At 43.3% G+C, this 13,698-nt stretch overlaps 1 protein-coding gene across 1 annotated transcript in view; it reads left to right on the top strand.

Moving 5' to 3' along the window:
• The window catches only part of SV2B (synaptic vesicle glycoprotein 2B), a 25,435-nt gene extending 22,052 nt beyond the window's left edge, over positions 1-3,383 (top strand). The window contains exons 10-12 of the mRNA XM_010001302.1: positions 14-214; positions 2,449-2,608; positions 3,200-3,383. Coding sequence (XP_009999604.1) covers positions 14-214; positions 2,449-2,608; positions 3,200-3,383 — 545 coding nt within the window. The remainder of the gene's footprint in view (positions 1-13; positions 215-2,448; positions 2,609-3,199) is intronic.
• Positions 3,384-13,698: the final 10,315 nt, after the last annotated feature.

Here is a 13,698-nt window from a genome sequence, read left to right as displayed (position 1 = left end):
CTTTCCCTTGCAGATCTCAACACACACAAATTCATCAACTGCAGGCTCATAAACACTACATTTTTACATGAGAAGGAAGGCTGTCACCTGGACTTTGAGGAGGAGAATGATTTTCTGATTTACCTGGTCAGCTTCCTGGGCAGTCTGTCTGTGCTGCCAGGAAACATCATCTCTGCATTATTCATGGATAAAATAGGGAGGATAAAGATGATTGGTGAGTGGGGATGGTGGGCATATGGGGCAGGTGGGAGGAGGAAGGTCAATGTGAAGGTCTCATTGCATCTGCACACACCAACACAAGCTGAGCTGGCTCAGGTGGGGCTGGATCAATCCCATATCAAAAGGAGCAGAACACTGAAAGGACTTGACTGTGAGCCAAGTGACCTGCTCCATGGTAGTGAGCAAGTTATCTGTGCTCCCTGTCTCCCTGCTCTGCTTTTTGTGACAGCCTCCTTTTTTCCTTTCCTTTGACTTTTAGCCTGGATGTTTATCCAGTTCTCAGCACAACAGGCTCGAAACAGAAGCAGGACCTTTTGGTGCTGTTGAGTTGATGGTGATGCCCATAGTGTTCTGATTAGATAAATAAACACTGGTAGCAATGAATATTCACAAAGATTATTTGATGCAGCCCAGGAATTCCTTCTTTTGGTTTTCTGATTTCAAATTAATTTACAGAGAGTTTCAGAGAGCCTATGGCAGAATAACTGACCATGTCACAGCCAAGCAATATGCAAGCCTTTAGAATTATGGGAATATGTTATCACTGTATCAGCTTTGTGATTACTTCAGAATTGTCAAGTGTTGCCTCCCTTAGGATTCAGACCTTGCTCTCCAGATACTATGGGAACCATGCCTTGAGGGGCAACCAGGTGAGGTTAATAAAATCAGGGATGTGGCTGAAGGGTAAGGAGTGACTCACTCTCTTGAGCTCACCTACTTCTGTCTTCTGAGAACAGAGGGAAGTTCAGTTAGCTCAGCCTCACCATCAGACAGGTTAAGGTAAACAAGGTGTCCCCACCAGTGTGTCAGGAATGTGCACTGGGGGGGCTGAAATAAGGGTTCATGTGGTGAATTTGGAAAAGACCCAAACAAACCAAGAAGAAGTTCATTAAAGCTGAATGAGAATCAGATTGTCCACCCTAAAAACATCTCAGCGTTTCAGCATTTTCATCTGAAACTGAGATGACAACTGGAATCCTAAGTGCTCATTTCTCCTGCAGAATGAAAAGTACAGAACAAAAATTAGTAACGACTCGCTGAAATGTTTCACTGTGGAACTTTCAATTGAAACAGCCTTCTGGCATAGCACCCACATCACTGTGATGAACATATTATTTCTGGTCAGCTTCACATGAGAAATGAATTTAGCTTTTGTGTTATGAGCCTCTCCGGGACTTCAGTTTTATCAGCTTCTGCTAAACCCTCTTCTGTGCCCAGTGTCAGATCTCTTGGTGCACATGTGGTGCTCCTACTGCTGCACAGTACCTCTTCAGCAGAGGAAGTAGCCACACTGCACAAGGAGAAAGGATTTTGGCCAGGTACCATGGAAGACAAGGGGATATGAAGTCCTGCAGGGAGGCTTCTCTTAGGCAGGGCACCACAGAGGTAAAATGCAACATAATTTACAAAATGAAGCATTTTAATTCCATCTAGAATATTTCATCTGGTGACAAATTGAGTAAAAAATTCTGAACAAATAAACAAAATGTTTTTTTCCTGATAGTAAATGGAGATATTTCAGCAGCAGCAGGGTTTTCCTGTGAAATATACTTTGATTTTGTAAAATTTGCATTTTTCAGGTGAAAATTCCCAAAGGGCTAGAAGGCAGTGATGTAGCCATTCATATTTCTGGATGTGAACTGTGCCTAACTGAGCATGAGCATTCTCACTTTCTCCCTCGGTGGTGTTCATAACATTATGGCTCCTGTGCAAATGTGCCATGAAATCTAATGATGTTCTTATAATTAAAAGAGACCTCAAATGCTTCATATGATTGACTGTAAATTACCCTAATTGAGATCATAAATGTGTCAAGTAATTTCAATGTTTTATGAAATGCACTGGCTCTTCACTCAAAGCTCAAGTTGGAAAACCTTCACAATGATTCTTCCTCCTCATTGACTTTCATGTTTACTCCCCTCTGCTCTTCCTGGGTCCATCTGGATGTCTGAGATGCTGGAAACTTGCCTGGAAAAGCCTGTCTTCAGAGTCTTCATGGAGCAGGACTATCAGCAAGATCAGATGGTCATTGAGAACATTTCCAGGCTGGTTTCCAGCATCAGAGAATGACAGATAGGCAACATCAAGGTATTTTGGGACTCTTGCAGTTTTAATTCACTCTGGGGTGAAACGCCGTCATTTGAAAACCATCTTTATCAACAAATGGGTTTGCTCAGCGGTGGATGGGGGAAACTGGTGCCAACATTTTTCTCTTGGTTTGCCCCCTAGGTGGCTCAATGTTGATCTCAGCAGTGTGCTGCTTCTTCCTCTTTTTCGGGAACAGCGAGTCGGCAATGATCGGCTGGCAGTGCCTCTTCTGCGGGGCCAGCATCGCTGCCTGGAACGCCCTGGACGTGATCACTGTGGAGCTCTACCCCACTGACAAAAGGTGCTCAGAATATTTCTCCTTTTAATCTCCACACACTGAATTTATTCTCTTGGTTCCCAATGGAAAAAAAATTGCTCTAGGTGCACATAGATGGGCAAGGTTTATTTTTTTGTTTGTTTTCAACAGCCCTTAAGGGTTGGCTAGTCCTGTAGAAATACTGGATCAGCACAGACATTTGCAAGCATAATTTGGCTTTAGCTGCTAAGTACAGCAGGATTTGGAGGAGATCCCAAGTCCCTTCTTTGATAACAACCCTCTCCAGCTAGTGCTTGGAAGGGCTTTGAAAAGTTCTAGAGTAGGTTGTGTCCTGCTTTCTTTGGGGAGGGAAGAGTCTGTCATCGTGAGCCACTGTAAGGCTAGGGGGAAGGTGAGATGAAAAGGAGAAACGAGTGCACACAGACATTCTCGTCATTCACACAGACATGCAAAACACTGACATATGTTTATCTACTTATTTATTCTGCCTGGTTTTACTTGCTAGAAGCATAGCCTGGGACACATAAGAAAGTTCACAAAATTATCTATCCAGATCTTCTAGTTATGCCAAGAACCTCTCTCCTAACCATTGCTTTCTGCTTTTCTTCCTTGCAGGGCCACAGCCTTTGGCATCCTCAATGGGCTTTGCAAGTTTGGTGCCATCCTAGGGAACTCAATCTTTTCCTCCTTTGTAGGGATAACCAAGGTGATTCCCATCCTTCTGGCTTCCTCTGCCCTGGTTGGAGGTGGTCTGCTTGCTTTGCGCCTGCCAGAGACTCGAGACCAGGTCCTGATGTGAGCAAAGGGGGCCAGGGGGGTGGATGTAGAAGAACAAAAAAGAGTCATGCTTGGAGGAATCAAAACGTCCATTGCTATATCGTTCTGTCAATACCTCGAAAGGAGAGGGCAGAGAGAAAGAAGAGCCCAAAGGGATAAAAATGAACCCCCTAGTTTCTGACCCTTTTACAGCCACGACTGGTGCATGCAGCTACTACACCCCCCTTGCAGATCCTGGGTTTAACCTTGCCTACACCAGGAGTCTGCCCATTCCTTCTCCATCCCAGTGTCAGGACATGGGACATGACCAGCGGCTTCGTGCCCATGTGTTCCAGCGTGGGGGTGAGCGTGGTGGGCAGGAGCACAGGTCCTGACCCCCCTTGCCCTTGCCAAGCTGTGAGATATTGCTCGCCTTGCCCAGCTCTCCTTGGCCACCCCCATCAGCTGTGCCGACATGAAGGGGACCCGAAGGAGAGGCAGGCAACAGACTTGTTGTAGGTGAGCTCCAGCAATAGGGACAAGAGATACAAATGTCACTGGTGGCCCAAGCTGTCTTGGGTTTGGCGTCACCACCAGAACCTCTTGAAAGTGTGAGAGAGTCCTGATTTCTGGAAGATATGAGGGCGGATGCTTGGCGCTCTCAGAAGGAACAGGACTTGAAAGCCCTTTACTGTGTTCACTTGGGCATAGAGGATCACTAGGCACCTTCTTGTTCTGTGAGAGAATTATATACAGAATTTTATATATATATATATCTGTATTTCCACATACTTGCAAACGTACATGCACACATCGATGTGGTCAGCTGTTGAAATTCATAATTTCTAATTTCTGCACCCTTCAGAACATTTTAAGACAGACACTAAAAACTAATCCCACTAATTTAAGATTATTTGAAGTCATGACCAGCTTAGTGACACTTCATTCTTTATATCCAGACACCAAATATTTAAAAGTATTGATGGCTAGGAATGTATACTTCTATGAAGATTAAGATGTTTTTTCCTACAATTTTCACAGAGGAGAAATTGAAACGATGTTGGAGGATTCCACAAAAAAAAGTGTACATATTGTCCAGTGTAAATAGGATTTTTTTGTCTAATAACTTGAGTACAGCAGCTCTGAATTTACCAGCATTTTAGCCATATTATTTAAAGAATATGATGCTTGATTTTCTTATGTACCTGGGTCTCATTGGAGCACTGTAAGCACAGTTACTTAAAGCCATTTAACTTGTTGCACAGGGAATGCACACAGGAAGCTTTCACTGTACAGAATATTGAATTCTCCATTAAGTGGTGCAGTTAAGTTTGATACCCTGTAAAGACCATTTTTGAAATGCATATGCCCTTTTGATCATGCAGCCTAAGTTCTCTTGTACCTAAAATAAAATTGAGTTATTTTTTATATATTTTCTTGGGAAGCAAGAATGAAAGGTAGACTGTTAAATAACCACTGATGCTCACAATTGACTAGATAAGTGTTAATTAGACCCTTTCAACAAGCTCTGCAGTAGACCAGGATTATGAGAAACATAATGCAGGGAATTTGTATCACTAGGTTATGTTGTGACCAAAAAAATAATTATTCTTTTGTGCTTCTGTTAATGATCATCCTATTTACTTTTCTTTGGAATCCTCTGTTTTTCCCTTTGTGGGTTGTTTGGTTTGGTTTGGTTTGGTTTTGGTGTAGTTTTTTTTTTAAGTAAAACAAGTCCAGAAGGACTGAAGTTTAACACTTCTGCCTTCAGCTGCACAGATGCAGTCAAATACACTAAGGGCTGACACCAGGGCCAGCCCCTCAAAACTGGGGGCTGCAGAGGACACCTGAAGGACTTAGAACGTGGTTAGATCACAAGAAGCAAATCATTGCCCATAAGGCAAAACCCTCTAATGAGCATTAATGTGTTATCATTGTGTCGATCAGGGATAAAACCTTACAGAGCAGCTAAGCTGTAATGGGCTATTTGGGATTTTTGAGCTTTATTCTGAGGTTTACGAAACTGAGAAGATCACAAGTTGCTGTAATAACCAAGCTTATTATGCGTCATTTCTCTGTTTTATGGGTAGCTTAGGGCTTTTTTTTGATTTGCCTTCAAAACAGCAAGGTTCCTTCTCTAAGGTAGGAGTGAATGTAATTATGTCCTTTGGCAGTAGTTCACAGCTTCTGTCGAGAATCACAGCCCAGAACGGGGATTTTTTTTCTTTCCTCTAAGAATGTCTGGTCCTTTTACATGTTGAGAAGCAGCTAAATATGTATTTCAACACAAAAGATCACCATGGTCTTTATGTTTCATCCATTTTGTTGGGCTGTGCACACCAATTTCCACATTGCAGTTAGAGGAAAAAAAAAACTATTTCATTTTCTAGACTATTCTGTAGTGCTGCTCTGTGGAGCCCAAACTTATCTCTGTTTACTTTATGAAGCACTTCTATTTGCATATCATCCAACAGCAAACCTGACTATTCGTGTTCTTCATTGACACTGGACAGTGACACTAATGACTTGACTTATTTTGCAAAACTTCTCAGTTGATTTTCAGAGAAGGAAGAAATTGGCATCTGGAGGAGCTAGAAATGGCAAGGTAAATATTAGGAAATAATATCCAATCTCAGAAACCTCTCTTCTTTAGAGAATGGCTCTTTCACAGGGGCTGCTAAACCTCTCCGAGATGTTAGCTGGGACAAGGTAAAGAGCAATAGGATCTTGTTTTCAGGGTCACTCAGGCTACACATGTGACTGTAGAAACTCTTTGCACCCCAGAAATGCATGGGCCGGCCACCTGAGGGCTAGGGGACAATGCACATGTCATGACAAGGCTCCTATCCTTGACACCTCACCAAGGAGTTCATGACCTAACAGGAAAGGGCAGCTGGCACACAAGAGAAAGGACAATAATGAACAGAGAAAGAGGAAAGGAAAAGCTAAGGGGGAACCACATCACCCAGCCTTAGACACCTACAAGAGACATCTGGATCTGACCTCATCATCCAGGGTTCACGCTATTCTCACTTGAAAGGCACAGGCAATATACATGTGTGACCATGCTCAAGCACTGTGGTGAGAACATGGGTTGCCCTGGGTCGCCCTGCTCCTCTCCTTCTGTAACAGAGAAATCCCAGGCAATGGCTCCTGCTCAGGCACTTACCTTTACGACACCTGAGCTGATGCCTCCTGTCCAACTTTGGTGTGAAAAAGGCTTAGTCAATACCCCTGATGTGTTTGTTTATTGTCCTTGTCATGTTCTAAATCACACTACTGCTCTCCAGAGCAAAACAGTTGATAGGTGCAGTCCCCTTGGCATTGGCTGTGTTTTGACTTGTCTCTTTCAAACCATGGGCTACCTGCTAGGCTAAGCCTGAGCAGCAGAGCACTGGAGCACCATGCAGGGGCAGATTTCTCGTCAGGTACCTCCTCTGATGGCTCAGCTTCATTTCTACTGTAACAAGAGCATTATATCTGCAGCACAAGGGCCAGCATGCCTCTGCCATTGGTTCCCCCTGTCTGTGTTTGCCACGGTGAACAATCTTCATGTCTTGGATATACTGGACCATCCACAGCAAAAACTGCTGACAACAGGTGGTCCACTGATGATCCCTGCAGAGCACTGTTTCCTTGGATTCATGAGCTTCACTACAACAGTGGCACAGAGGATGAAGACAGGGGACTTGCCTTAAACCCCAAAGACGTCTTCTAAAGGACAGCTGGACCTCTTCATGCATGCATGGCACAGCAGTCCAGCCATTTAGCAAGGAACTTTGTGGCATGGAAAAGACAGGTCCAGGGAACCCAAGCTTGCCTGGTGTGACTTAGTGTCTTTATTTGTACAGCAGTGTAAAAGGGTCACAGGAGGAGTTCATTGTTGAGTTTCTGAACATGCAGAAACAGACTTGTAGAGGAACACCAAGCACTGCTGATACCATTACAAATGACCAATGGTATGACAATAATAGTTCTGCCTCTCTATATTCCCATATGATTTAACAAGTTGTTGTACATGTCTTCCTTTTCTTCAGTTTGCAGGACAGCTCCAGCCACTGCCTTTGGCTCTGCTTCATCCCACCGCTGGTGGCTGCAGCTTGGGGCTGGGTGGGGGTTCCCCTCTTTGCCCTTAAGAACCTCATCCCCTTGAAATGCTATGTGACTTATACACAGCTGTTTATGGATCTTTTGGACTAAGAAAAGGGTCACTCTTGGAAAACCCATGTCCAGAACCAGATGTTTTGCTGGCTAGAGAGTGGCTGGGCAGCCTGATGTCCTGTGGGAAACTGGAGAGTTGTGCTAAGGGATATTCCCTGAACTGAGCTGGGTTCACACAGCAGCACAGAGCAAGGCTGCACGAAGCTCAGCTTTCTGCAGATGTGCAGGCCTCTTCCAGGTCCTGCTTTGAGACCTCCAACAACAGAGTACACTCTGATACTGTTAAGGAGGTCCTAGGTCCATTTAGTTTCCCTGCTTATGTCCTTTGACTTTCCAAAGGACACACAAAGCCGGAGAGTATATTTTTAAGTTTCTGTAGCTTTGAAGCCCATACATTTTATTTCCATCAAGTTTCTTCCTCAGTTTCTTACCCATGTGTTAGCAAATGCTGCTTTTAGGAAGAACCAAGCCTGGGAACTGCAAAGGAGACAAAAAGAAAAATTTCTTTGCTGTGTGTGGTGCTAGTGCTGTATAAATGTACACACACCGCAAATCCCACTGTAAATAACACCCAGTGTCACGCATTTAATGAAACATTTCATTTAGATGTTCTGTTGGCTCTGTGTGTGAAATAGCCAATTCTAGTCCCTTGATTCCTTTTCTTTATTTGAAACCTTCCTTCTTTTATTTTTTTTTTAAATTTGATCTGTGTCTGGTTGTCACTGGCAATTGCGGCTGTTCCAGTGGACTTTGTTTTTTTGTTCTCTCTGTCACAATAAAAAGCTGGAAGAAAAAGGATGCCTCTTGTAGTGGTTGTGTTTAATGGGCACTTGGAGTCCTTGTACAAAGGCAGTTGTGGATGGCTTTGTACTCTGACAATGTGGGGATTTCCTCTGATATTTGCTATTTGTATGTCCTTGCTCTCTCAAACAATCCTGCCTCAATTAAATCTCCTTCCTGCCAGCATCTCATTACATTGTGAATTGCGTGAGGGACTCAATATCCTGAAAGGCTTTCTGGTGGAAAAAGCATGAATTATTTTTAAGAGCCACACAAAACTGGAAAGCTAAACTCTGTCTTGTAAGAAGAATATGTAAAAAAATAATAATAAATTATTCTTGTAGCTAGGTACCCCATTTGACCATAGCATACACTCTTGTGGATGTATTTCTAAGGATGTGAGTTCTATTTTATTTATTTATTTATTTTCAGCTCTTTGTATAAATCTAATTACCCTCCCCATGCTTCCAGAGCAGGATGATAAAGACCTGCACAACATTAACTGTGTGAGAAAAGAGCTCATGGTGCAAGCAGAGGAGACTGGTTGACAAACTCTTGGATTTATGCAGGAATTTCAACTTTATGTATTCCACAAAATGCAGTGATGTCTCTTCCCCCATGGAAGGTCAGCAGGCTTTTGAGTCTGAGTCAGCTCTGGCTTGCTGAGAAGACATTCTGGGGCTAAAAAGTTGTCAGGTCAATCAACCTTTAGTCCTTTCCTCGTGTACACAGCTAATATTAAAAAAAAACCCTAATATTCAAGTGAGAGATAAAGAGCCAAAAGATACTGGGAATGTAATAAAAGCATCACAAAGGTACTGTCATCAGGAGAGTAAATCAAGGCATTTTTTTTTTTCCTCAGGTCAGGTTCAGCTGGATCCCATAAGATCATTTTGAGCTGGGGCCCCACTGGGTGAACCAAAGCCAGCAGCTGGGTGGGACAGCAGGTAAAGACTGGTCTCAGGTGGGAGCTGCCAGCTGTGAATTTTGCAATGGTCATGTCTGACTGCAGAGTACAGAGCTATAGAGTCAACAGTCTGTAAAGCCTCTTGTGTGTGTCCTGCCTTCAGGTAGGAAACTATGTATTAGTAAACACTGTCAAAAGCATTTTCTAAGAAGTGGGCTTTTAAATAAAGGTCAGAGATTTGCACTGAAAGCCTTGGAGGTGCTTTTGAGTGGTCCTTACTCCATATTGGTTGACATCCTGAGTAAGACTGAAATCTCAGTAATCAGGAAAATCCCATATTTGAATGTGCAGACAAGGTTACTGATAAAAATTGTTCATAAAACTCCCTTGACTAATTTTAAAGTAGGGCACAGGGAATTTAAGAGCAGGATTATGTGATATGGCTGCCTGAGGTCACATAGGATGGACTGGATGATAAGAAAATCCTTGCAAATCTGTGTTCCTATTTTTCCGTATTGAAGATTTTCTCTTGACTATCTCACATTTCTCACTGTGTGGAGTTTCTGGCACAGATTCTCATAGCTACTAATAAAGGACCCAGATTCCCTGGGTGTGCAGGTTAACCCAGGCTGTCACAGGAGGTTACACAGTGGAAGAAGAAGGCTGGAAATGATGGCAATTCCAGCAGCCACTAAATCCAGCAATAGATCTGCGTGATGCTTCTGAATTGTGAAGTGGTTTGATGTTGGGAATGTTATTTGGGTTAGATTATGGCAAGCTGGTCCATCATTTTATCACTGCTCCTATATGCCAGACCCTGGTTAAGAACCCTTAAAGTAGAGATCATACTTGGCAATTTGAGTTCATGCTTGTTCAAAAGTCAAGGGAAGAGCAACAACTTGGCCAGGCACTTGGTGCTGGGAGGTGGAGCCCTGTTTTTCCAGCTTGTGCCAGAAATTGCTGGAAACTGAGCACATTGTCAATGCACAAACATTCGTAAGACTTTGTGGCTGCTAGCAAGTGAGTCTGTGTTTCTCAGACCCGTTTCTTGTAAGCAAATGTGCATAAAATAAAAAGAACTAGCCAAAGAGGTTGCCACAGGTATTTTTTTTTTACTGTTTTCAGTGGACAAGGAAAATTAACTGAAGAACTTGCAGCCACCCTGGCCTGTGATAATGAAAGTAGTCAGGGTTTCTATATATTTTTTAACATTTTAAATGTAATATGGTTATTACTCCACTAATCCTCCAAAATACTATTTTAAAAAATTGCAGGTGAGATTTAAATGTATTGTTCAGCTCTTGTTTTGCCTGTAGAAACGTGTGTATCTGTAGCTACATGTAAACGTATGCATTTATATATAAAACCAAATTATTACACCTGGCCTTACTGCTTCTGCCTCAGCTTTTTCGGACCTGGAATTAGTCTCAGTAAGACCAGAAGATGGCATCAGTTGCACACAGCACAGGATGCTGGTCCCTGCTCACCAGCACTGTCTGCAGGAGGCTGCAACCAGGACCCGCATTAGGCACAGGCAGGGGTGATGCAGCAGTGCCGGCAGGTACAGTCACAGAAGTCTGTGTCCCAGGAAAGTCAGGGAAAAAGGGATTTAAAAAGCAGTTATTAGAAACTTTAGAGAAGAAGGAGCTCTGTCTAGTGAGAAAGTTTTTGAAATGGGAGTTATACAAAACTGGAACAGGGAAAATGTAACTATGGGGAAGAAAACATGAAAACTTTTGCTTCAGCAGACTAGTGCAGTAGTTTTTAAGCTTTCTTGGCCTGTGTCTTCAGGGTTTTTTTCAGTGGAAATGCAAATGCTTTGTCAAAATGTGGTGAGACTCCAGCTGCTGGAGAAGAGCCCTGAGCTGACCGTAGCCTTCCCCACAGACCTAGGAACAGGTCAGCACTGGGGGCAGCCTGCTGGGATACTGCAGTGTATGGAGCTTGCAGACAAGGTCTCCAGCCCACCTAATGACGGCAAGAGGTCACCACCATTACCTCATGAGTTCCTCCATCTCCAGCCCCAAGCACGGGCAGAACTTTCTGCTGTTAAAATCTGCACTGTTAAAATGAGAAGTCTCTTCCCAGGGTGGTTTCATGAACTCCTCCTGAATCCCTGCATCATGAAAGTAAGACAAGGAACATCACACTTATTTTTAAGTGTTTTGCTTATCACTTCAAAACAACCTATGGCTAAAAATCCTCAATGCCTTCCCTGGTGGCAGGTGATTCAGATCAGAGGACTGAGCCTGCTGAATATTAAGTAGTCAGGGCAAGGAATAGAAAGGAGGGAAACCTGTTTCACAGGTGCATGAGCAAAATGACTGAAGGAACCTGAGCGGTGGCACCAGGGGTAGGAAAAGGGGCACAAGCAGCAACATTGGTCACTTTGGTCTCTCAACAAGAAACACTCATGTTGGACAGTGCTAAGATGACGAGGGCAGCATGTCCCTCCTTCAGGTCAGTTGAAACAGCTTTTATTTGTTTTGTTTCATTTTCAAAGTGATACAAATGTAACTCCAAGTTTCCAGTTTCCCTGTCTTCTTAGGTCAAGGCTCAATATAAAATATGTGTGGGAGAAATGCTGGTTAAGGAGAAAAAAGAGGTAACTCTGAGTGAATGTCACACCCACCACAGAGGAGTTCAAGGCTGAGTTGTATCCCTAAATCAGTACCTTGATGACTGCAACTTTCTGATGTCCACTGGGGATGAAATGCTGCCTTAGATAGGCTTTAGAGATAGGATTTCACAAAGAAGAGGAAATCAAAATGGGAAAATTGTGCAGGGAAATGTTAAAACAAACAAACTAAACCTACAAATTCAAACTAAAACCTTTTAAAAATCGTTATCTAGTCTCAAAATCAAAGGTTCAATAGTTGCAGTTTTCCTGGTTGCTCCACATCTAGCTCTGGGAGAAATTATTTTCTGGACATGTTGACATCCCAGTCAGCTCCTTGGTAATGCACAGCCAGCCTGAACTGCCTAATGATACTTGTCTCAGACTGCTCAGTCACCAGCAGTGAGAAGATAAACCTCTTATACCCTCAGAGACAAGCCCAAACTGTATATCCACTGTTGCAGGAGTAAATGGTGTCACAAAATTGAAAAATGTTCCCAGCTCACCCCCTGTGCTCATAAGGGAGAAATTAAATATTGGGAGAATTCAGGGCTTTTTTTTTCTGGAAATCTTGTCCACATGGGGATGGTGTTGCTTTCTTTTTGCCACATGGGGATCCTAATCTAGTTTGGTGTCTGCCCTTGAGCTGTTTTAGGAGTAAAGCATAACGCTTTTCTACTCAGCCTGGTGGCTCAGTTGGAAGGGGAGGTGGAAAGATTAAGGAGTATCTGAGAATGTGAAAGGGAGATAAATTGGTGGAGTCACACCCTTCCATCCCTGAGACAAAGCCTCAAGGTGGAGGCTTCACAAGATGTAGAAGATCTACTGCCCTGTTGTCACCAGGCAGAGAAGAGAGGGAATGGAAGCAGGTCCCTGCTCCAGGAAGCAGGAGAATCCCCTCCTGGCCTCTCTCACCTTCCCAGGTGTCCTTATAGAATGGATATGGGGCTCTGGAGCTTAAAATGCCAGGCAGATGAGGATATAGGTGAAGGTGCACCCAGGGAGTTTCTGAGGCAGTGAGCCCCACATGTTAGGACAGCTTCTATTAAGGATAAAAGGAGAGTGATTCCTGTGGGAGATTCCATTCTGGGGGGAACAGAGGGCCCAATATGCTGGCCTGACCCATCCCACAGGGAGGTCTGCTGCCTCCCTGGGGCTCAGATGAGTGGCATCACTAGGAAACTACCTAGTCTGTTGTGGCTCTCTGATTATTACCTGCTTCTGGTCATGCTGGTTAGCAGTGATGAGGTTGCAGACAGAAGTCTAAAAGCAGTTAAAAAAGACTTCAGGACATTAGAGCAATTGGTCAAAGGATGGGGAGCACAGGTGGTGTGCAAGTGCTGATCTCTTCTCACAAGTAACAAGTGATGGGATGAGAGGAAATGGCCTTGAGTTATACCAGGGGAGGTTTAGGCATGATATTAGAAAAAAAAAATATTCACAGAAAAGGCTGTCAAACACTGGAACATGCTGCCCAGGGAAGTGGTGGAGTCACCATCACTGGAAGTGTTTAAAAGTCATGTAGACATGGTGCTTAGGGACATGGTTTAGCAGTGGACTTGGTAGAGTCTGCTTAATATTTGGACTTGATGATCTTAAAGATCTTTTCCAATCTAAACAATTCTACGATTCTAAGAACCTGTTGCCTGATATTACACCAATGAGTAAAGTCCATGGATGGGGGCCTAATTAATTTGGTTTCAAAATTAGACATGGGGGATGATGCTGACTACCTATATTATGTCCTTGCATATTTCTTACTAGCTATCTTTGCAGTCACAATTCACAAATGACTACTTTGTTTTCTTTTGGACATAATTCAGCTTTATTTATTGTCATTGTTATTCCTGTTCATAAAAGAAATTAGCAAGGTCACTTGGCTGATGGACTTCC

The sequence above is a fragment of the Chaetura pelagica genome, unplaced genomic scaffold, assembly GCF_000747805.2.
Source record: "Chaetura pelagica isolate M959 unplaced genomic scaffold, ChaPel_1.0 scaffold737, whole genome shotgun sequence".
NCBI classification, from domain to species: Eukaryota; Metazoa; Chordata; class Aves; order Apodiformes; family Apodidae; genus Chaetura; species Chaetura pelagica.
Note: the sequence above shows the minus strand (reverse complement) of the source record. Positions and strands in the feature narration are given on the sequence as shown.